This window comes from Oncorhynchus gorbuscha, linkage group LG01 (genome assembly GCF_021184085.1).
Source record: "Oncorhynchus gorbuscha isolate QuinsamMale2020 ecotype Even-year linkage group LG01, OgorEven_v1.0, whole genome shotgun sequence".
NCBI lineage: Eukaryota > Metazoa > Chordata > Actinopteri > Salmoniformes > Salmonidae > Oncorhynchus > Oncorhynchus gorbuscha.
This window is the reverse complement of record NC_060173.1, coordinates 47,225,887-47,250,910: the sequence shown is the minus strand read 5'-3', so window position 1 is coordinate 47,250,910 and position 25,024 is coordinate 47,225,887. Positions and strand designations below refer to the sequence as shown.

Here is a 25,024-nt window from a genome sequence, read left to right as displayed (position 1 = left end):
GCGATACGCCATCCCATCTGGTTTGCTCTTAGTGGGACTATCATTTGTTTTTTCACAGGACAATGACCCAAAACAAGTACAGTGATGGGAGTGCTGCATCAGATGACCTGGCCACCACAATCACCCGACCTCAACCCAATTGAGATGGTTTGGGATGAGTTGGACCGCAGAGTGAAGGAAAAACAGCCAACTAGTGCTCAGCATATATGGGAACTACTTCAAGACCGTTGGAAAAGCATTCCAGGTGACTACCTCTTGAAGCTGGTTGAGAAAATGGCAAGAGTATGCAAAGTATATAAAAACATATTTAGATTTGTTTAACACCTTTTTTGTAAATTCATAGTTTGTGTCTTCACTATTATTCTACAATGTAGAAAGTAGTAAAAAAACAAACATGGAATGAGTAGGTGTGTCCAAACTTTTGACTGGTACTGTACATTTACAAAACATAAGAGATCGAACAGGTGGACACACAGATATAGGTTAGGAAGACAAGAGCCAGCCCAACCTCTGTGTACGGCAGACTCGAGACAGAGTAGCAGGTAGGAGAGGCGTGCCTCGCGGGCGCGGGGCATGTTGGTGTCCGCACTGCAGCGGTACTTCCTCAGGTCCGTCTTGCAGGCCTTGGCCAGGGAGTAGCTCACCTTGTAGTCCTGGGCAATCAGCTTCTGACGAGTGGTCAGAGCATCTCTGCACTGTGGAGGACATCCACAACACACCACAGCTCTGTTCACAATTATTGACTAATGGCCAAAAGAATAAAAATAGATTGACCAGAACAGACTTTCCAGTTTTTCACTTAGGATTTGTGGGCGTGGTAATGGTCATGGCCAACAGCACTGCCTCCACCCAAAATTTTAGAGGCCCTCCTCTTGGCCACATTTTGCTATTTTAAAGTAACTGCCCAGTGCTTCAGATTTCTATAATTACTTACAATAGCAGTGAAACAGTTAAGTCCCCAAAAAATGTTAAAAAGCAGCTTTTCTTTGTTGAAATGGTGTGGGCATATACCGGTTTTTAAAGTGTTTTTTTCTTCAATTTATACTTTATAGGATGAGTCAACAACATTATTTGAGTATGCGTTAATACAAACTTTTAAAGGTGATATTTTCACTGGGCAGTTTCTTTAAAGCTAGTTTCCTGCAATTCTACATATTTTGCAGGGCTCAACATTAACGTTTGTCCTTGTCTGGGACAAGTAAATAAAATAAATTAACTGGACAAGAATATATACACTAAACAAAAACGCAACAATTTTACTGAGTTACATTTCATATAAGGAAATCAGTCAATTGAAATACATTTATTAGGACCTAATCTATGGATTTTACATGACTGGGCAGAGGAGCAGCTGGGGAGCCAGGCCCAGCCAAATCAGAATGAGTTTTTCCCTCATAAAAGGGCTTTATTACAGACAAAAATGGTCCTCAGTTTCATCAGCTGTCTTTGTGGCTGGTCTCAGATGCTCCCGCAGATGAATAAGCTGGATGTGGAGGTCCTGGGCTGGCGTGGTTACACTTGGTCTGTGGTTGTGAGGCTGGATGGACATACTGCTAAATTCTCAAATATTCTTTAAAGGTTGTTTATGGTAGAGAAATTAAAATTATATGGCAACATCTCTTGTGGACGTTCCTGCAGTCAGCATTGCACGCTCCCTCAAAACATCTGTGGCATTGTGTTGTGTGTGAAAACGGCACACTTATTTTCACCAGCACAAGCTGCACCAATGTAATGATGATGGGTTTTAATCAGATTCTTGATATGCCACACCTGTCAGGTGGATGGATTATCTTGGGAAAGGCGAAATGCTCATTAACATGGATGTAAACCAATTTGTGCACAAAATTTGAGAAATTATATTTGTGTGCATATGGAACATTTCTGGGATCTTTCACTTCAGCTCATGAAACCTGGGACCAACACTTTACATGTTGCGTTTATATATTTTTGTTCAGAATACATTTCAAACAATTACTCAGATGGAGCAACGCCAACATTGGAATAATATTCAAATACATTTTTCATGTATATAGATAAAAAAGCCTACATGTCAAAGTGTAGGTGATATGCATATGCTATTGGCTATAGCCTTGTGTCCAAACCGGTGCTGACGAGGGAAGCACCAGATAATGTAGCCAAACTTTAATGACACTTAATTTACCTACATAAATATAGGCTTAACACAAGTCCTTTTGACAAATATAATAAAGAATAATTAATATTTAACGTCTAAAGCAGTGGTATTCAACTATTGCCCTACGATATCTGGTTCTAACTGATAATTAATTGCATACAGCTGGTGTCCCAGGTCTGAATCAGTCCCTGATTAGATGGGAACAATGAAGCAAGCAGTGGAAATGGCTTCGTGGTCCAGAGTTGAGTTTTAAGGGGTCTAAAGGCTTGATTCTTGACATACTCGAGGCACGGTTCATTAAGATCAAATCGTCACAAGACCGGAGCGTGAAGGACAGCGCCTGTTGCGCACCACACAGGGCAATGGTGACCAGTCATTCAGAGCCCCACCTGTTTTGAGCCCCACATTTTTTGCCAAAAAATATTTTAAAATAAAAATTGGTGCTTTCCTGTTATGCATGGAATTTTGGCATTAATACATGTCACATCAGTTTGCAAGCAATGTAAAAATATTTACACAACCGTTCAAACGTTTAGGGTCACTTAGAAATGTCCTTGTTTTTTAAAGAAAAGCACATTTTTGGTCCATTAAAATAACATTGAATTGATCAGAAATACAGTGTAGACATTGTAAATGTTGTAAATGATGTAACTGGAAACGGCTGATTTTTTATGGAATATCTACATAGACGTACTGAGGCCCATTATCAGCAACCATCACTCCTGTGTTCCAACGGCACATTGTGTTAGCTAATCCAAGTGTATAATTTTTTTAAAGGCTAATTGATCATCAGAAAACCCTTTTGCAATTATGTTAGCACAGCTGAAAACTGTTGTGCTAATTAAAGAAGCAATAAAACTGTCCGTCTTTAGACTAGTTGAGTATCTGGAGCATCAGCATTTGTGGGTTCGATTACAGGCTCAAAATGGCCAGAAACAAAGCACTCTTCTGAAACGCAGTCTATTCTTGATCTGAGAAATAATGGCTATTCCAGGCGAGAAATTGCCAAGAAACTGAAGATCCCGTACAACGCTGTGTACTACTCCCTTCACAGAACAGCGCAAACTGGATCTAACCAGAATAGAAAGAATGGGAGGTACAACCTGAAATCAATTACGTCATTTTTTTACGAGTTCCCAGTTGTGTTGACAGCACCATAAATCCAGAGAATGCCAGACTTTGATGACAAAATTTGCCCACAAAGGACCGCGGCACCACCTTACTGTTCAAGTGAGCACAAAAAATGTATTGAATGCTGCTGTATAAATTATATATGCCAGCGAGATATGTATACTGTAGCTAAGAAATAAATACTTACTGTATGTTGTGTAGCCCATGTGCCTCACCATAATAATATGGTCTATTCATTTCACCTACTGTTCTGACTTGGTGGTGAACATGTAGCCTATAATCTGTTTTAGAGAAATGTCATCATTGAATATAGTATTGTCTGCTTATATGCCCCCTTTATTTATCCTACGGTTCTGACTTGGTATATAAGGAGAACACTAAGAACGGCCCATGTTCTGATTTCTGACATTATACATTTCAAAAGTGGTAAACAAATAGTTATATGGACTATGTCCGTCCTAGTTCGCTCATTAATGTCTAAATCGAAAATGTCATCAGAAACCACATTTGATTAAGGAAGTCAGCCATATCATTTTTTTTAGGCAGTAAATGCAGCTGAATTAACTGTTTTGCTGCCAGACAAGGCTCGACTGATGCCAGGTGCAGCAGTGGTAAAATGTTGGGATTGATGTTGGGACAATGTTGGGATTGATGTTGGGACAGCTTTATGTAAGCCCTAACAGATTGTGGGCACCGTTTGTTATAGTGAAACTAATATAGTGAAACTAATATATTGTTTAGTATTGTGTAGTGGCTTTGCTGGCATGCATTCCACATTAGTTTTTTTTGCCCGGCCAAGATTTACATGCTAAAATCGCCACTGGCAGAGGCGATCAGCATTTAGAAACTATTTAACCATAAACTTAAATGGTTTAATGCCATTAAACAAAAACGTATCATGTTCTATTGGTTTTCAAGTCAAAGTTATTTTATTGTCCAGCAGCCAAAGACTCAAATCTCAGTCAAATTAGTAATATATAGTTTAATCTCTGTTATATGAAACCACTTGCGCGTGCAATGCACTTTTGAGATCAGTGTTCTCACTAATTGTATTTTGGATCAGTCACGCGTAGCCTACAGCCATGCGCATTGTTGACCTTATAATATGAAGAAATACAACTAAAAACGGTCTGATCTGCTACATCAGCCACATTGCTTAAAAAAATTAAAATATTTTGTGCAGTGGTTGTATGAATTTTGGATCTGTCGTCCCAGAACTTTCCCAGCGTCTGTTTTAAACTGTGAGACAAAATAAGCCATGTATAGTGTAAAGAATCAACATACTGTCTACACCCCTGTAAAATACACTACATGACCAAAAGTATGTGGACACCTACGCATTGAACATCTCATAACAAAATCATGGGCATTAAATGGAGTTGGACCCCCTTTGCTGCAATAACTGCCTCCACTCTTCTGGGAAGACTTTCCACTAGATGTTGGATAGCTGCGGGGACTTGCTTCCATTCAGCCACAAGAGCATTGGCGAGGTTGGGCGATTATGCCTGGCTTGCAGTCAGCGTTCCAATTCATCCCAAATGTGTTCGATGGATTTGAGGTCAGTGCTCCGTGCAGGCCAGTCAAGTTCTTCCACACAGACCTTGACAAACCATTTCTGTATGGACCTCGCTTTGTGCATGGGGGCATTGTCATGTTGAAACAGGGAAGGGCCTTCCCCAAACTGTTGTAACAAAGTTGGAAGCACAGAATCATCTAGAACGTCACTGTATGCTATAACATTAAGATTTCCCTTCACTGGAACTAAGGGCTCCTAGCCTGAATGAAGAAAAACAGCCCCAGATCATTATTCCACCTCCAGACTTTACAGTTGGCACAATGAATTGGGGCAGGTAGCTCTCTCCTGGCATCCGCCAAACTCAGATTCGTCCGTCGGACTACCAGATGGTGAAGTGTGATTCATCACTCCAGAGAATGTGTTTCCACTGCTCCCAGAGTCCAATGGTGGTGAGCTTTACACCACTCCAGCCGACAATTGGCATTGCGCATGGTGATCTTAGGCTTGCATGCAGCTGCTCAACCCTGGAAACCCATTTCCTGAAGCTCCCGACGAACAGCTTGTGGGCTGAAGTTGCTTCCAGAGGCAGTTGCAACCACGGACAGACGATTCTTACAAACCATGCGGTTCAGCACTCAGTGGTCCCATTCTGTGAGCTTGTGTGGCCTACCACTTCGCGGCTGAGCCGTTGTTGATCCTGGACATTTCCACTTCACAATAACAGCCCTTACAGTTGACCAGGGCAGCTCAAGCAGGGCAGAAATGTTACGAACTGATGTTGGAAAGGTGGCATCCTATGACGGTGCCACATTGAAAGTAACAGAGCTCTTCAGTAAGGCCACTCTACAGCCAACGTTTGTCTATAGAGATTGCTTGGCTTTGTGCTCAATTGTATACACCTGTCAGTAACGGGTGTGGCTGAAATAGCAGAAGCCACTAATTTAAAGAGGTGTCCACATACTTTTGAATATAATGTATTTTTCCAATAACTAAAAATATTGTATTTTCTAATGTTTGAAGGTGGTGTTTAAAACCGAAAGTAAAAGACGCAGAAAGGAAACTTAAGAATGAGAAGCATAGAAATAGAGCACATATATCTACCACTTCTTACACTTGCTTTCAATGAGAATGACAGATCTATAACTCACATTTCTATGTGTATTTGTTCGAGTAGCCCAAAAAGTTACATATTGCAGCTTTAAGTTGACACTGAAAAGTTTTACCATCCCAAAAATTATATTGTCAAATATATTTTGGGGAGTGGTGGTCCTGATTTATCAGCTAAATTAACATAGGGGAAGGACAGCATCACCATTTACCTATTTTCTCTCGATTATACTTTAGCCAACCATGCTGACAAAATGCCTTGCAATCAGAGCATTATTCGTGTGGACAAATGGCAAGTAGCAAACGATGGATTGATATTTTGGCAATGACTCTCCATTGGGAAATTTCTATCAAGCTAAACAGCAGAAGTAGTACCTTTTCAGACATGGCCTCCTCAAATTTGTGGTTGAAGAGACACTTGTAAACTCTGCCCTCTCCAGCTGGAGTCTAGAAATCAAAGACAATGGAATTGTGATTCAATTAGCAAATATTTTTCACATTCACAGTGACCAAAAACAACTTTTCAGTGAGTTGAGGGTTCAACTCTGATAAAAGTATGAACGCATCGGACTCTGAATCTTAATATTATGCCTCTTATTAAATGAAAAGACTTGAGGGAATAAAAGAAGGAGCGTGGGAGAGGGGAAGGAGCGAGAGAGAGGGAGGGAAGGTACTCACGTTTTCACAGAAGCGCTCGCGGTCCTCCCGGCAGGAGAAGTATAGGTATCTGTCCAGGTGGAAGTCGTCTGAGGAAAGTTCGGCCACGCGCATGATGGCTTTCTTACAGTTGGCCCCGATGGCGTGGGCCCCGGGCTGCTCCTCTGCCTCCCTGACCAGACCCTTCTCCAGGCACGCTATCACCTCACCTTGGGAGTGCACGTCCTTAGGAACATGGGTACATGGGGAGAGAGTTGGCTCGCACACGGATGGGCCTTCGTGTACTGATGATGCATCTCTGTGTGAGGCCTGAAGAACTGTTAGCTCAAGAGCAGCGCTTGAATCAGTTATAAAATGTTTCCTTTCAAATTATTTTTGTGTGCGATTTAATATAACACACAACCACAAAAACATACAAACAGCCAGAGTAGAGGGGAGGACAGATGCTAGTAAATATAGAGAAGCTAAATATAAAATAAAAAAACTAAAATTAAAAATGTAATTCAGTGTGAGGAGTTATTGCTGTTGGGTTGCCCTGAAGACCGGGATTTGATTTCCGAAGGCATGGTCATTAATCATCTTGTACAAATGAATAATTCATTAGAGGACACCAGTATTAAAAATACAGTACCAATCAAGAGGTTTGGCAAGAGTGTGGGATTGATTTGCACTTTTCACACCAAAGTACATTCATCTCTAGGAGACAGAACGCATCTCCTTCCTGAGCGGTATGATGGCTGCGTGATCCCATGGTGTTTATACTTGCGTACTATTGTTTGTACAGATGAACGTGGTACCTTCAGGCATTTGGAAATTGCTCCCAAGGATCAACCAGACTTGTGGAGGTCTACAATTTGTTTTCTGAGGTCTTGGCTGATTTCTTTTGATTGTCCCATGATGTCAAGCAAAGAGGCACTGAGCTTGAAATACATCCACAGGTACACCTCCAATTGACTCAAATGATGTCAATTAGCCTATCATGAGCTTCCAAAGCCTTTTTTTATTTTTTATTATTACTTTTTGAGAAAGAAAAAAAATTCCCCCCACTCTGACATTGCAGTTTATTTTGTGTAAATAGTTGACAAAGAATGACAATTAAATGCATCTTAATCCCATTTTATAACAAAATCTTGAAGAAATCCAAGGGGGTGAATACTTATAATACCCACTGTAGGTAAGTATGCGACCGTAGGGAGAGCAAATAGGCTAGTCTCCTGGCCAGAGCCTAACACCGGAGCTCAAAGTAGCATAACGAAGGCAGTAATTCAAACCTGACCACCCTATGCCCAAACCTCATGTAGTCATGTCATGTTTAAACACCATGTGTCAAAAAAAAACTGAAAACCAAACTAACAAATTAGAGACCAGCACAAACAAAAATGGGCATATCCCGCACCTGTCTGCGTTTGTGTTACCTCTACATATAGCACAGAGACAGATTCATACAAATCCAAACGCTTGAGCAGTTATTCCAAAAAGCATCTTGACCAATTCCTGATATATATATATATATATATATATATATAAATAAAGAAGACATTTTTTTTTAAACTGTGGCTTGTTGTTTTTATAGACCTTAGATTTTACAGGTTACTGCAAATTGTACTGGTCTTGAAAATGTGCACCGGTGTGTATGAAGGCTAGAGCCAGCCTATTACCTTCTCGCCGGTGGAGATGCTGCCACAGTGCAGGGTGTTGATATCCTCGCGACATTTGTCCATGAAGCCACAGATGAGGCGGTAGTCGCTGAACACAATGCTGGTCATCTTGACGATGTACTGGTTGCACTGGTACTCTGTGATGTTACCGCGGTGATCTACCAGGCAGGACACCAGGTAGCCCTTCCCTCTCTCCTCCGCTGCACATTCTTTTATCTGAAGGAAGGAGGAAAAGAAAATTGCAGATTGTGTTTCTCATGGTCACAATATTTGCATTACTTATATGATACCTAATTCACGTAGGATTCATGGTATGTTGTAGGACTGCACAATCACTCAAATTCTTAACGAAATTACAATGTGCGATATCCATATTGCAAGTGGCTTCAATTTTTAAGGGTCCCCTGGGAAACTCTGACCAACACTTCGGTTCCTAGATAGATAGCTGGTTAGCTAAAAAAGTAGCAACAAACCAAAACATTGTCCAGAAAGTTGCCTGGCTTGCTAGATTGTAATATCCTAAATACATTTTTAAACAGATGAGTTCTTTGGATGCAAAAAAATAGAGCAGGTTGCTATTTGGCCCGGTCCTGTTGCATGCATACTGCAGTTTGTGTGTTACTTTTTCATAATAACAACGACAAGTCGGACAACAACAATAGAATGTTCATGATGTAATGGGTGCCAAAGCCAGTAAGATGAAAGGGGACATTTATACTGAGGGTTTGGCGAGAACTTTAAATACATTACCGAAATCATGACTAGGTTGGTTGGCAGAAATTAAAGTACAGGCTTTGTTTGCCGGCAATACCTTTCAGTCGACAAAACGTTGTCAGGTTTTCGTCTTGGTTTAATAATAATAATAATAATAATAATAATATATATAATATAATAATAATAATATATGCCATTTAGCAGACGCTTTTATCCAAAGCGACTTACAGTCATGCGTGCATACATTCTACGTATGGGTGGTCCCGGGGATCGAACCCACTACCCTGGCGTTACAAGCGCCATGCTCTACCAACTGAGCTACACAGGTTTGAAAGGGATATTAGTTTGGACATCAAAGTCCTGTGAACATAGGGATTAAGCCAAACGAGTTCATAATTAACGAAATAAAGGGGGAAAAATTTAGAGGCGGCGGCCCCCCCCATTATCAGCTAAGGGCATGGGTGGTTTAGTCCTACGTAAGTGAATTCAAAGTGGTGTGTGTTGCTACTAGGTGCTCTACCAATTAAAAATGCTTTGTGTTGCTAGGTGCCAGGAACAGTGACACTAGTAGCATGAGGGACGTATAGTCAGAGCCATAAAGCAAGCTAGCCAGCCAACTTACATCGGTGATGGTGGTCTTGCACACCTCCACAGCCACAGACTCAAACTTGGGGTCGGTCGTCAGGTTCAGTTTGTAGTTCCAAAGGAGCTGGGGGAGAGATTAAACATGTACTCCTAGGGTTTGAGCTATCAATAGACAAGGCCACTGTGTGTGTGGAATTTCAGCTAAGGCGTGATAGCCCCCTCTTGTGGTCAGACCTGCTTACAACGCTGTATTAAAATGATGACACACATTCAGTTACACAAACTGAAAGGATGGTTTAATGATGTGGGAGAGTTCAGAACACTTACATGGTTGCAGTCAGCAGCAATCTCTGTTTCCTGGAGAGAAATAAGAGAGAAGACAGTCAATCTATGATCATAACCATAAAGAATATCATTTGCAGCCTATTCGCTGCTGCTTTTTCAAAGCCTATCAGATACTATGTAATTGGCTCTAGAGTGTAATTTGCTCAATATTAGGGGTTGAGACATAGTGGACATCATTAGAAAGAAGATATTCTCCTAGTTTCAATGTTGTTGCTAGCGATATTCATAACATTGAAAGGATTTATTTATTTTTTGTGTCTTAATTGATCACTGCCCAGCATTTTCCCTTCTCTTTATACTTATTTTATTTATAGTTGCGGCAGACCCCCAGTTAAATAACCCTGTTGTTTAATTTCATCCCTAGAATTCAGTCAATTTATCATGATATGGATTTGTGTCTATATTGCCCAGCTCTACTAACCCACACTGTTTTATGGATAGGATCGATGAGCAGCCAGGGCACTCTGTGTATCCATAATGACACCTAGGCTACATCATAAAAATACCATATTCCCCCCTTTACCAATGCACCCAGAGCTTCTCTGTGCCGCCTAATTCCAATCTACAAAAAGTCTGTCACATTAGGACTAAGGACATAAATCTTGGGGAAAAGTCACTAAGCAAAGCTATGGTCAGTGTCGTGTGGGACCAACAGGCAAAAATCTCAATTAAAGATGCACTGCTGAACTTTTGTATAATTTCAGCCAGTAGCTTAGAAAGTAGAGTTCAGGAGCCAAAAGTGGTCTCTGAAAATGGCCTACTACGTCACAGACGGGTTGGTTGTTTAGCGACAAATGGGTCAAAACAGACGGTGTTGGCTTAGATTGTTGACCGCATGTAAAATATATTTCGTTCCCAATGTTTATTGGATACATAAATCAATTTGCACATCTCAAATACATTGATACTGTTGTTGGTCATCTAGCGAGCAACTTTTAGCCATATTAGCATAGACGCAACATCAGTCAAAACACCTCAAACAAGACATGTTATGAAGAACACTATTGCCTAAAACTAGCCACATACGTTTCCCCACATGGCAGCTTCTTGTCACTGTTTCTAGATATCTGGCCATTAAGAATCTCAACACACTGCCTTCTGCCCCATTGAAGTGTGTGCATTTAGAGAGAGCTAGGTTTGTTGTTTTGTAAAGTTTTGAACGTCTATTGAAACAGGTTTTGTTACTAGCTAGTTACCTCTTGAGTTTGGATCCTGCAAAGCGGTTGGCATCAGTTGCTGGGATCGCTACCATCTAGCCAGTGATCCTGCCGACCAAGGCCGCGGATTGTCCCAGACTTTTGTTGATGTTTACGATCTTCCCTACAACCTGCCCTGTCTAGAACTGCGAGGAATAACAGCCTGACCTATGTTGTTACCATGACAAAAGTCCAAAACCGGCAGGAGTACAGTTGAGGACAGTGCTCTCTATCACAGGTGAAGGATTTTAAACAAACAAAAAGTTCTACAAGCTGTTGGTACAACAAGAAAATAAGTGCTTCAAGTGTTTTGTCCAAATACTCATGGAGTAAACTAATAAAAGAATGGGTGATCTGACCAGAGAGGGCCAGGACCTGAAGAACAGTTTGCAGTACTCCTAGGGTCAGCTCGATGAGTTTAAACAGGAAAACGGCAAGATGACAGCACTCTAAGTAATCAAGGCGGAATAACATGGTTGTGGACAGAATTGCAGAGCACTGGACAGAGTCTGAAGAGAAAGTGAAGGAAATACTCAGAGACACAGAAGATGGAGCAGAGGAAGATTGTGGTGGAGCACACCCACAGGAGTGGAAAATCCACCACTGGCTCAGGTGACAGGCCCTGGTAGCAAGGTCAAGGTAGCTGTTCTGGAAAGAGCCAAGAACTTGAGAGGAACGTATATCTTCCTCAATGAGAACTATCCTGAAGCTGTGTGCCAGAAGAAAGAACTTACCCCAGCCATGAAAGCTGCCAGAGAGTGTGGGCACATTGCTTACATACGCTATGCAGTGTTTCCTCAGCGTTCATGTAAGTGTGGCGCTGTGCCACGGCAGAATCATTGCCGCCACACAAAAAGAAACAACCTATTTCTACCAAGTATAGTTTCAATAAAGTTTTGTAAAGCACATTTGTTGGTTAGCTCCCAGCATACTCATACAGGGTAATAAAGACATGATTTGGCACTGTGCTCAGTTGTTTGTTTCACCAAAGGTAGCTGGCTTGTTAGCTAACGTTACATGACATGTGTGTTCATACATTGTTTACCTAGTTAGCTACATGTCTTAAGCTAAAGTGTAGTTAGCTTGCTAGCTAACATTAGCGGGCTGGCTCCCTAGCTGATATTATTCGTATCTCAGAGGCGTATGCTTTTCTAGTTAGGAGCCTAATGTTAGCTAGCTAACATTGAGCCTGGTTGGTTAGCTCCCAGCATATTTGAGCCTGGTTGGTTAGCTCCCAGCATATTTAAGCAGGTTAGTAACGACATGATTTGGCACTGTGTTCGCTGTGTTCGTTGCTGGCTGGCTCATTATCTAACGTTATGTGATGTGTGTGTTCTTACACATCGTTTACCAAGCTAGGTTAATTGTTTACCTAGCCATCTACATGTCTTAAGCTAAAATGCACAAACCCATTGAATAAGGCTGGTGTCAGTAGATGTCAGTAGATGTCAAAGCGTACTGAAATTGTTGCCAGCAGAGCTGGTTAGGCTGTTTTCATGTTATCCATAGGTAAACAAAACATCGGCCAGTGGGTCAAGTGTGCGCTCAATGCTCCGAGAGCGAAACGAGATAGGTGGGGCTAAAGCTTAAGAGGGTTTGAACGATGATGAATGGGTGTATACAAATTAGAGCTCTTCACTAGATAACAAAATATTCAAAGGCCATTCTCTCAAAAGTGAGTTTTACAAGTTTATCAACTTTCAAAGCAGAATTACTTTCCCATTGTTCCTCAACTGTAGTGTATGATATACCATTTTGTAGCTCTGAGGTCTCTACTTTTATCCGGATAAAGCACTAAATAAACTTCAGTTAGTGCTAAATATGGCTGCTAGAATCCTGACTAGAACCCAAAAATTTGATCATATTACTCCAGTGCTAGCCTCTCTACACTGGCTTCCTGTCAAAGCAAGGGCTGATTTCAAGGTTTTACTGCTAACCTACAAAGCATTACATGGGCTTGCTCCTACCTACCTCTCTGATTTGGTCCTGCCGTACATACCTACACGAACGCTACGGTCACAAGACGCAGGCCTCCTAATTGTCCCTAGAATTTCTAAGCAAACAGCTGGAGGCAGGGCTTTCTCCTATAGAGCTCCATTTTTATGGAACGGTCTGCTTACCCATGTCAGAGACGCAAACTCGGTCTCAACCTTTAAGTATTTACTGAAGACTCATCTCTTCAGTGGGTCATATGATTGAGTGTAGTCTGGCCCAGGAGTGGGAAGGTGAACGGAAAGGCTCTGGAGCAACGAACCACCCTTGCTGTCTCTGCCTGGCCAGTTCCCCTCTTTCCACTGGGATTCTCTGCCTCTAACCCTGTTACGGGGACTGAGTCACTGGCTTGCTGGGGCTCTCTCATGCCGTCCCTGGGGGGGGTGCGTCACCTGGGTGGGTTGATTCACTGTTGTGGTCAGCCTGTCTGGGTTGGCGCCCCCCTTGGGTTGTGCCGTGGCGGAGATCTTTGTGGGCTATACTCGGCCTTGTCTCAGGATGGTAAGTTGGTGGTTGAAGATATCCCTCTAGTGGTGTGGGGGCTGTGCTTTGGCAAAGTGGGTGGGGTTATATCCTTCCTGTTTGGCCCTGTCCGGGGGTGTCCTCGGATGGGGCCACAGTGTCTCCTGACCCCTCCCTGTCTCAGCCTCCAGTATTTATGCTGCAGTAGTTTGTGTCGGGGGGCTAGGGTCAGTTTGTTATATCTGGAGTACTTCTCCTGTCCTATTCGGTGTCCTGTGTGAATCTAAGTGTGCGTTCTCTAATTCTCTCCTCTTTCTTTCTCTCTCTCGGAGGACCTGAGCCCTAGGACCATGCCCCAGGACTACCTGACATGATGAGTTCTTGCTGTCCCCAGTCCACCTGGCCATGCTGCTGCTCCAGTTTCAACTGTTCTGCCTTACTATTATTCAACCATGCTGGTCATTTATGAACATTTGAACATCTTGGTCACGTTCTGTTATAATCTCCACCCGGCACAGCCAGAAGAGGACTGGCCACCCCACATATGCTCTCTCTAATTCTCTCCTCTTTCTTTCTCTCTCTCGGAGGACCCGAGCCCTAGGACCGTGCCCCAGGACTACCTGACATGATGGCTCCTTGCTGTCCCCAGTCCACCTGACTGTGCTGCTGCTCCAGTTTCAACTGTTCTGCCTTATTATTATTCGACCATGCTGGTCATTTATGAACATTTGAACATCTTGGTCATGTTCTGTTATAATCTCTACCCGGCACAGCCAGAAGAGGACTGGCCACCCCACATAGCCTGGTTCCTCTCTAGGTTTCTTCCTAGGTTTTGTCCTTTCTAGGGAGTTTTTCCTAGCCACCGTGCTTTTACACCTGCATTGTTTGCTGTTTGGGGTTTTAGGCTGGGTTTCTGTACAGCACTTTGAGATATCAGCTGATGTACGAAGGGCTATATAAATAAATTTGATTTGATTTGATCCAACGTAAAAAACACAATTTCAAATTTTGCTCCATAAGACCAAATCCAGGAAGTGAGTCACATATATTGTTTTGGGGCGTGGGGACTAGGATTTAGCCTTGGGGTATTGCCTTGGTGACAGGCAGTGACAGAGACTAGGGATGCACGATATATTGGTAAACATATCAGAATTGGCCTATATTAGCTAAAAATACCAAAATCTGCATCGGCCCGGTGTCTAGTTGTGTAAAACCAATGTTAAAGCTGACGTGCATACATATACATACATAACGTAGGTAGATGACGTAATGACGCCACGAAAAATAGAGCACTACACAGAGCAAAAGCAGAAAAATAAGCGCACACTTCCAACAACTAAACAAGTTCAAGTCGAGCAGTCATTTGAAAGAGTAAGAACATTTTAAAAAAGAGACAACTCAAAGGCAAAATCCAACAACGCCAAGATAGTGGAATTCATTGCCCTTGACAATCAACCGTTTTCTGTCGTGGATAATGTTGGCTTTCACCGAATGTTCGAGCACCTCGAGCCCCGGTACACACCACCAAGTAGATGCTATTTTTCAGATGTTGCCTTACCGGAGTTACACAGTATAGTTGAAACGCACATCCATGAGCTACTTGCTATGGTCGTCACTGCTATTAGCTACACAACTGACATTTGGAACAGCGATGTCAGCCCCATGAGCATGCTGAATCTGACAGCACCATGGGTCGACAAAGATTTCGTACTGATGAAAGCCTTATTGCATGCTCAAGAATGTGCTGGTTCTCATATCGCTTCAATGGCATTTGAGAACATGAACACACACCTAGCTCCATTCGAACAACTGACTCGAGAAAAAAGCTCATCAACTGTGTCTGCAGCAGATGTGATACCCTCGGTCATGGCATTGAAATACCTGCTCAACAAAACTGCAGACACAGACCATGGGGTTAAAACTTGCAAACGTGCTCTACAAGAGCCTGTGAAAAAGCAATTCGGTGGCATTCTCTGAGCCTCTTTACTGTGTCGCAGCCATGCTCGATGCTAGGTACAAGGACCGCTACTTTGATGCAGAATGGAAACAAGGTTTACGTGAAATGTTACAGACACAGCTGGATAAGACGGAAACGGACTCAGTGACGGACAGAGTTGAAACTTCACTGCTTGACATGTATGATGAAATCCTGGTTGAGACTGAACAAATGAACAACGAAAGAGCATAGCAAGTAAGCAAGAGCCAACAAAATAACTTTTTACTCAGTGTGTGTGTGTTTCAACAATTTAACTGTACTAGAATGCTTAAAAAAAGGCATCATTTTTTATAAATCGGTATCGTTTTTTTTTGTCAAGGAAAACATCAGATACCGGTATCGGCAAGTAGCCTAGATGTCAGAGCGTTGTAGAATAATAAAGAAGTCATCAAAACTGTGAAATGACACATATGGAATCATGTAGTAACCAAAAAAAGTGTCAAACAAACCAAAATATATATTATATTTCAGATTCCTCAAATAGCCACCCTTTGTGCAAAGCTGTCATGAAGGCACACTTGGCATTCTCTCAACCAGCTTCATGAGGTAGTCACCTGGAATGCATTTCAATGAACAGGTGTGCCTTGTTACTTTGTGGAATTTCTTTCCTTCTTAATGCGTTTGAGTCAATCAGTTGTGTTGTGACAAGGTTGGGGGGATATATACAGAAGATAGCCCTATTTGGTAAAAAGACCAAGTCCTTAAGGCAAGAACAGCTCAAATAAGCAATGGGAAACAACAGCCCATCATTACTTTAAGACATGAAGGTCAGTCAATCCAGAACATATCAAGACCTTTGAAAGTATCTTCAAGTGCAGTCGAAAACCATCAAGCGCTATGATGAAATTGTCTCTCATGAGGACTGCCATAGGAATGGAAGACCCAGAGTTAGCTCTGCTGCAGAGGATAAGTTCATTAGAGTTACCAGCCCAAATAAATGCTTCAGAGTTCAAGTAACATACACATCAACTGTTCAGAGGAGACTGTGAATAAGGCCTTCATGGTTGAATTGCTGCAAAGAAACCACTAAAGGACACCAATAATAAGAAGGAACTTGCTTGGGCCAAGAAACATGTGCAATGGACATTAGACCGGCGGAAATGTTTTCTTTGGTCTGATGAATCCAAATGAGATTTTTGGTTCCAACTGCCATGTCTTTGTGAGACGCAGAGTAGGTGAACAGATGATCTCCCTATGTGTTTTTCCCACCATAAAGCATGGAGGAGTTGTGATGGTGACACTGTCAGAGATGTATTTAGAATTCAAGGCACACTTAACCAGCATGGCTACCACAGCATTCATCCCATCTGGTTTGCGCTTAGTGGGACTATACTTTGTTTTTCAACAGGATAATGACCCAACACACCTCTAGGCTGTGTAAGGTTTATTTGACCAAGAAAGAGAGTGATGGAGTGCTGCATCAGATGACCTGGCTTCCACAATCACCTGACCTCAACCCAATTGAGATGGTTTGGGATGAGTTGGACCGCAGAGTGAAGGAAAAGCAGCCAACAAGAGCTCAGAATATGTGGGAACTCCTTCAAGACTGTTGGAAAATAATTCTAGGGTGAAGCTGTTTGAGCAAATGCCAAGAGTGTGCAAAGCTGTCATCAAGGCAAAGGGTGGCTACTTTGAAGAATCTCAAAAATATTTAGATTTCTTTAACACTTTTTTGGTTACTACATGATTCCATGTGTTAGTTCATAGTTTGTCTTCACTATTATTCTACAATGTAGATATTTTTTTTAAATAAGGAAAAAACATTGAATAAGTAGGTGTCACCAAACTTTTGACTGGTACTATAAACATTTATCTGTTACTGCTCGACTTAAACGATCTCAGTCAACAAACAGCTTAACGACCAAACAATCACCCAGTCGACTAATAGGAGTTAGCCTTAATCTGGGGACAAGAATTTATATTCTAATCGGACAGCATCAAATGTTCTAAAACACCAGCCAGGGAGGTTTGTAGGAAGTCAAAACAATAAGATTGGGACTTCATCAAAATTATAATAATATATCAATAATTATATATATCAATAATTCTCCAAAAAAATTATATAGATAATTGACATTTCCATACGTACTAGGAAGCTAAGTGTGATGGAAAAAGTGCCTCAGGCATTGAAAAATATATATTTTTAAAACCACTAATTGAAAGTAAGGGGATATCGGTGAACAAATGCCAAGGGCAAGTCGACAACAGCGGTGCCAGTGCAATGAGTGGTGATACCACAGATGTTCAAAAGCGCATATCAGACCGAGAGCCTACCGCTTCTTAAGTAGTTCATTATAAGTTTTAGTTTAGAAAACAATCTCTCACCGCAGTAACAGGGATGGTAAAAAACAGCTTGATTGCCGTAACAACATCATGGAAACTGGGCAGAAGGGAATACAGCAGTTCTTTAATTGAGCCTCTCATTCTCCTTAATTGCCAGCCTCAACATGTTACAGAAGGAGATTAGCTGTATAGGAAGCTCTGGGTACAGATCGTCTTGATAGTAGATAATACATTTGCAGATGCAAACAGACTGTCTATCATCTTTAGCAGAAAACAGACTTTGAACAAAAAAAAAGTAGTTAGTTATTTAGTTCATACTGTTGCAACGCAGTTTGAGTTGTGTGTTCGCAGTCCCTTCGCTCTGGTATACTGGAATGCATCATTCAAGACTACGTTTAAATTGTGTGCAGCGCAATGGACATATAATGCACAATGTCTCAGGAAAGGCTCTCCGGCTTGGCAAATCAGTATATAAAACAAAATCGGGTCTATAACCTGGACTGACAGTGTGTGGTGAAAACATTTTCACACAAAAATACACAGCGACAAAGTCGCATACTGTAGCTACTATAGGCCTCTAAAGAGAGAAGCACAGACACACAAAGAAAGAGAAAAGAAAGAACCAGCAATGAGGACTTCAGAAGACCATGCAAGTCTCAAGTTTGAATTTATCCTCAAGCAGACTTACTCCCCCTCATTGTTAGGTTATATGAACACGTTTATAAATAGCAGCTAAATACAGTATATAGCTTACACACTGAGTGTACAAAAACATTAAGAACGCTTGCTCTTTCCATGACAGACTGGCCAGGTGACTCCAAGTGAATGCCATGATCCCTTAATCCTCTCCCTTGTTAAATCCACTTCAATCAATGTAGATGAAGGGGAGGAGACAGGATAAAGGATTGTTAAGCCTTGAGACAATTGAGACATGGATTGTGTGAGTGCCCTTCAGAGGGTGAATGGGCAAGACAAAAGACAAGTGAACAGGGTATGGCAGTCCATCAAATCTTACTGAAATGCATCAATTTGTTCCCCTAATCAAGCTGAATCACACCCAATAGTTTCAAAATAAAAACGTATCGTTAATGTATCGTATCTGAGCACAAGTATCTAGATGCGTATCGAACCTTTCATGAAAGGAGAGATGCACAAATATGAGAATAATATAACTAGTGACCATCAACCCACACGACCTTGAATGTCACAAATAGAACACTGGAAATCATTTACAGAAAGGGAAAGTACATAAATACACTAAACATTATGTGACTCATTCTAAACTGAATATGAACTTAAAATGTTGTGATCTTAGTTCTCTATTACATGGGCAGGGCTAAGCTGACCTTTGTTACAAGGAGCACGTACCCCAAGTATACATAACATTAAAAACATTAAGAACCTGCTCTTTCCATGACAGACTGACTAGGTGAATCGTGGTGAAAGCTATGATCCCTTATTGATGTCACTTGTTAAATCCACTCCAGTCGGTGTAGATGAAGGGGAGGAGAAAGGTTACACAATGACTTAAGCCTTGAGACATGGATTGTATGTGTGCCATTCGGGTTGAGAATGGTCAAGACAAAAGATTTAGGTGCCTTTGAACGGGGTATGGTAGTAGGTGCCAGGTGCACCGGTTTGTGTCATGAACTGCAACACTGCTGGATTTCTCACACTCAAGTTTCCCGTGTGTTTCAAGAATGGTCCACCCAAAGGACATCCAGCCAACTTGACAACTGTGGGAAGCATGAGTCAACGTGGACCAGCAACCCTGTGGAACGCTTTCGACTAGGGATGCAGGATATAAATCGGCGGACATATCGGATTGGCCAATATTAGATAAACATGCCAACATTGGTATCGGCCCGATGTCTAGTTTAACGCCCATATTAAATTCTGATGTCAAAGCTACCGTGCATACCTACATAGCGTAGGTACATGACGTAATGACGCCACGTAAAATGTTGCGTGTGGATCGAGCAGTCATTTGAAAGAGTAAGACAATTTCAGTGAGACAACTCAAAGGTGAACTCCATTAAAGCCAGGATAATAGAATTCATTCCCCTTGACAATCAACCATTCTCTGTCATGGGTCATGTTGGCTTTCGCCGACTGGTCGAGCACCGGTATGCACTACCAAGTGCACTATTTTTCAGATGTTTCCTTACCGGAGTTACACAATAGCAGCATCACTGATATTAGAGTCACGGCATACACACTATGAATGCCATTTGGGTCTTTACGTGTCAAAAAAAGATACACTGTCAAAGCTGTATAAATAAGTCTGCAAATAAGCAAACACAGGCCAAGAACGATGTGCTTCCAATACCGCGTTGATAATAAAGCATAATTTGTTTGACAGCAACTTCTGGGGTAGCTAGCTTTAGCTTGGTACCTAGCTATCACTAACGCAACCAGTCTGAAAACAATGATCAGTAGAAACTGCTGTTATTTTCATTATTCTTAGCAAATAATTTAGGAATCCTTGTGAGTAAGAATTAGCTATATTTGCCACTTGTTGTCCACCTATTGAAATTAAACTTCAGTTTATGAAAACAATAGCTAGCCAGCTACTTAACCCTGTTGCCCAAAGCTAACGTTATAAGCAGCCAGCTAGCTTCATCTGGCTAGTGGGACCAGGTTGTGCTGTGAAGCTAGCCACAATAAGGATTAGGCACAATCGTGGAATTTGCCTTCAAAATAAAAAAAAATGTAATTGACAGTGATGCAAATTAATACAAATAGTATTATTATGCCATACTTTGATTTAAGGCTAACCGTAAAGTCTACTATTGTGGCTAATCCTTATTGTGGCTAGCGTCACATAGATGGGTCTGACCACCATTAATAAAATAAGAACTGTTTTATAAATCAGGGTTATCTTAGATGATGACACCTAGCTATATAGTTAGCTGATAACTAACTATAGCTACAGAAACAGATGTTTTTTGCTATGTTTATGGGGAAGAACATTGTTTGCATCCATGAGCTAGCTAGCTTTTTTTTATGACCAGCACTGTAGGTGCGAGAGACAACTTTACCAGCATCATAGCACACGTATCGATGAATCGTTGCAACATAAGAAATATGAGTGATAGTGTAATCAATGTGTAATAGCTACGTAAAAAAAATATGAATGTGTTAAATTATGTGACGTGCCGTCATATTCAGGTCCTGATTGGTCAAACAGTGTTATTTGACACACAAAGACCCAAAGATCGTTCCATATAAATCCTGGTTGAGAATGAAACGACTGAAAAAAGAACAACGAAACAGCAAGTAAGTGAAAGAAATAGGTTTTGATTGTTTTATTGGTAATGGGGACATACGTAAATTCCAACAAATAACTTTTTGGTCAGTGTGGTGTGTGTGACATATATTTAACTAGGCAAGTCAGTTAAGAACTAATTCTTATTTACAATGACAGCCCGGACGATGCTGGGCCAATTGTGCGCCCAGCACACACAAAAGTATGTGAACAACCCTTCAAATTTGTGGATTAGGCTATTTCAGCCACACCAGTTGCTGACAGGTGTATAAAATCGAGCACGCCGCCATGCAATCTCCATAGACAAACATTTGCAGTAGAATTACCTTACTGAAGAGCTCAGTGACTTTCACCGTGGCACCGTCATAGGATGCCACCTTTCTAACAAGTCAAATATCTGCCCTGCTAGCGCTGCCCCGGTAAAACTAAGTGCTGTTATTGTGAAGTGGAAACGTCTAGGAGCAACAACGGCTCAGCCGCGAAGTGGTAGGCCACACAAGCTCACAGAACGGAACCGCCAAGTGCTGAAGCACGTAAAAATTGTCTGTCCTCTGTTACAACACGCACTACTGAGTTCTAAACTGCATCTGGAAAAAACATCAGCATAAGAACTGTTCGTCGGAAGCTTAATGAAATGGGTTTCCATGGCCAAGCAGCTGCACACAAGCCTAAGATCACCATGCGCAATGCCAAACTTCAGGTGGAGTGGTGTAAAGCTTGCGGTCATTGGACACTGGAATGGCATTCTCTGGAGTGATGAATCCCACTTCATCTTGCAGTCCCAACGGACAAATCAGGGTTTGGCAGATGCCAGGAGAATGCTACCTGCTTGAATGCTTAGTGCCAACTGTAAAGCTTGGTGGAGGAGGAAAAATGGTCTGGACCTGTTTTTCCATTGTCCGGGCTAGGCCCCTTCGTTCCAGTGAAGGGAAATCTTAACGCTACAGCATACAATGATATTCTAGATGATTCTGTGCTTCCAACTTTGTGGCACCAGTTTGGGGAAGGCCCTTTCCTGTTTCAGCATGGTAATGCCCCCGTGCACAAAGCGAGGTCCATACAAAAATATTTGTTGAGATCGGTGTGGAAGAACTTGACTGGCCTGCACGGAGCGCTGACCTCAACCCCATCGAACATCTTTGGGATGAATTTGAACGTCCATTGCGATCCAGGCCTAAATCACTCAAGAATAGTGCCCGACCTCAGTGCTGTTGTGGCTGAATGGAACCAATTCCCGGCAGCAATATTCCAACATCTAGTAGAAAGCATTCACAGAAGAGGCTGTTATGTCAGCAGGGGGGACAACTCTATAATAATGCCTATAATTTTGGATTGAGTTGTTCAACGAGAAGATGTCCACATACATTTGGTCAAGTAGTGTAAGTTGAAAAATGTAGGAGCACAAGTAAAATTATTTGAGGTAAAAAGCATTTTTTTTGTAGTAATGGTGCAAGCATGACGATCATGAATCTGCGCTCAGTGTATTCTCCATGGCACTCAGGGGCCGCGGTAGACTGAAGTAATCATTTCAACAATTATCTGGACGATTTTTTTCTATGTGCATTGGTGGAGCTGAAGTAAAATTCCAGGTTCACAGCAAAATATTTAGGTGCATACCAGTATGTGAGTAAAATGTTTGCACTGCAGAGCCCGGTGTCTGGAAAAGGAAGATGCTTCTTGTCGTCATATTTAAATAATTTGACTAGACCCATCCTTGACCTCAGAAACCATGAAAGCTGTGCACGCCTGCACAGGTGCCCATATAGAGCTTCTGTGAATTTGATAATGGACCAGTTTATTAAGGTTTCATCAAGCTGAGAGGAAAATATCTGTCCACTTAATTCACACTCAAAGAAGAGCCATGGGCTGAGAGCCAAGGTAGCAGAACCAGAATTAACCTCACTCTGCACAAAACTATAGTGTGAAATGAAAACAACACATTTCCTACAGTGATTAAGGCTAGACGTCAACGTTTAGGCCTATTTGCTGTAAACAAAACGGCAGTTGTCAGAATGAATATAAAGCCATTTCATTAAAAGGACCAATAATATAATTTGGGGATTTTTCTTTAAAACAAAACAATAAGCTTACAATGCATGTTTAGCCCTATTGAGACTATAAATAGCCAATAAACTCTTCAACCTGAGAGACATTGCCAAAATGCCTCAAATTCCCCCAGAAAAGCTTTTTCAACAACACAGAACTCAAGAGGACCTTCAAAACTCAGAAGTAAACGATCCAAGCCATGAGTCCTGAAAGTAAAGTCATACTGCCATGGCCTCCTCCCTACTCTGTGAATTGACCAAGTAAACAAAATCACAACTACCATGGAGGCTGGCAGTGAGCAGCAGCCTGGAGACAGGGAAATTGCTGTGTGCCTCTAAAACTACCCACACCAAAAGAGCTGAGCCAAGAACACTGACAGAGCCTCCTCAATGAAAACGGGCCACTGAAATCTGGTGAAAATAAATGAATTAATAATTATCAGCATTTTACAATGAAGAGAGCAACCACTGGTCATTAACAGAGAACAAGATGCTTACCTAACCAAATCAGCACCAACCACTGTTCTAAACTACAATAGACACTAATGCTGTAGATAGACTAGACTAGAGTATAAAAATCAAGGAAAACAAACCAAAAAGCGGATTACTCTCAGACCACTGCTGGTACTAGCCCCTTGAGCTAACAGGACCATTGCCTTGAGACTCAGGCTGCAAACACCTGAGTAGGATAGACTGGCCACTCACCACATATTACTGAAGTGATTGACTTTCGCTTTCCCAAGCCTAACCATAACCATTGGCTGGAAGCTTTTTAAAAAAGGTCACTGAATCCACACTTAAGATCTAACAATCTCCTCCTATCCTTACTCTGAACAGGACATTGCTGGAAATGTTAACGAATTGTACATATAGGACGACAGATGTGTTAGACCAGGAATGGACATGACTCACAACATACCATTAGAAGCTCAAGCTAGCCATTGCTAGTTTAACAAAGGTCAACATAGTTAGCTTGGCACATCTGTAGGTATTAACGTTACAGTAGCTGCCTAGCGAGTTAGCTAAACTTGTGACTTTAATAAACGTTACCACGGTCCTAAATGGCTGGGGGGAAAAAGTGGCACTATTTCAGTGGCTATACTTGTCGAATGATTAAGCTCTTAAAGCATATTGAATAATCAATTGCAATCACTTCTATATCCTATTTTTCCAATACAACCAGCGAGATAGTAAATGCTCGCTAAGTAGCCAACTAATAGCTTGCATCGACTAGTAGTTAGCTAGCTAACGTTAACTGGATAACGTTATATGCTAGCTTGAGTCAAGCCAAGGCACACCCAAGTTTTGGTCGGGCCACAATATCGCCCACAATCCAACATACCTCTTTCCTATCCTGGAGGCACTCAAGCACGGCCAGGTTATTGTTCCAGGAATGTTTCGGACAAAGCCTTGTCAAGTCCTCCCGACAAGCCCCCTCTTCGGCCAGCTTCCAGCCGCTAGTGCGTCTACGAAGTGGCAGGGCCGCGAGTACTGGAGCTCCGTTTACAGCAGCCGGTACTCCGCCTGGATTTTGAGCCGGGATAACAACACTAACTGGAGGCTTGGCGACTCCATTGATCTGATATTTATCCTCTCGAATGGGATGCACATACAAAAGGATAGACATCAAAAGCAGGAGACGAGGAACACGTCTACAAGCCGCCATCTTCGGATAACTAGCTAGCTAGGATTGCTAGCTGCAAATTACGACTACAGTGATGGGACGTTTTCTTGCATACGTCTGCGTGTGCGTTGTTGGCAATCTCAGTCATAGATCTACATTTTCTAGAGTGAAATTCGAATTGCGGAAACAGATACAGTCCGCTTCGTTACTGTTTCTCTGTAATAACTTCAAAGACAATGGATCACTATCAATCAGCATTTTACTTGCAATTAACGAACACAGTTGAATATAATTCGGAATCCAAACCACTA

At 41.8% G+C, this 25,024-nt stretch overlaps 1 protein-coding gene across 2 annotated transcripts in view; it reads right to left on the bottom strand.

Moving 5' to 3' along the window:
* Positions 1–24,829, bottom strand: part of LOC124038681 (Golgi apparatus protein 1-like) — a 46,924-nt gene extending 22,095 nt beyond the window's left edge. For both annotated transcript variants that reach the window (XM_046354772.1, XM_046354778.1), the window contains exons 1-7: positions 24,432–24,829; positions 9,830–9,859; positions 9,540–9,626; positions 8,204–8,419; positions 6,567–6,770; positions 6,264–6,335; positions 509–695 (exon numbers count right to left, since the gene is read on the bottom strand). In XM_046354772.1, coding sequence (XP_046210728.1) covers positions 509–695; positions 6,264–6,335; positions 6,567–6,770; positions 8,204–8,419; positions 9,540–9,626; positions 9,830–9,859; positions 24,432–24,755 — 1,120 coding nt within the window. In that variant the 5' untranslated portion in view covers positions 24,756–24,829. The remainder of the gene's footprint in view (positions 1–508; positions 696–6,263; positions 6,336–6,566; positions 6,771–8,203; positions 8,420–9,539; positions 9,627–9,829; positions 9,860–24,431) is intronic.
* Between the last annotated feature and the right edge of the window lie 195 nt (positions 24,830–25,024).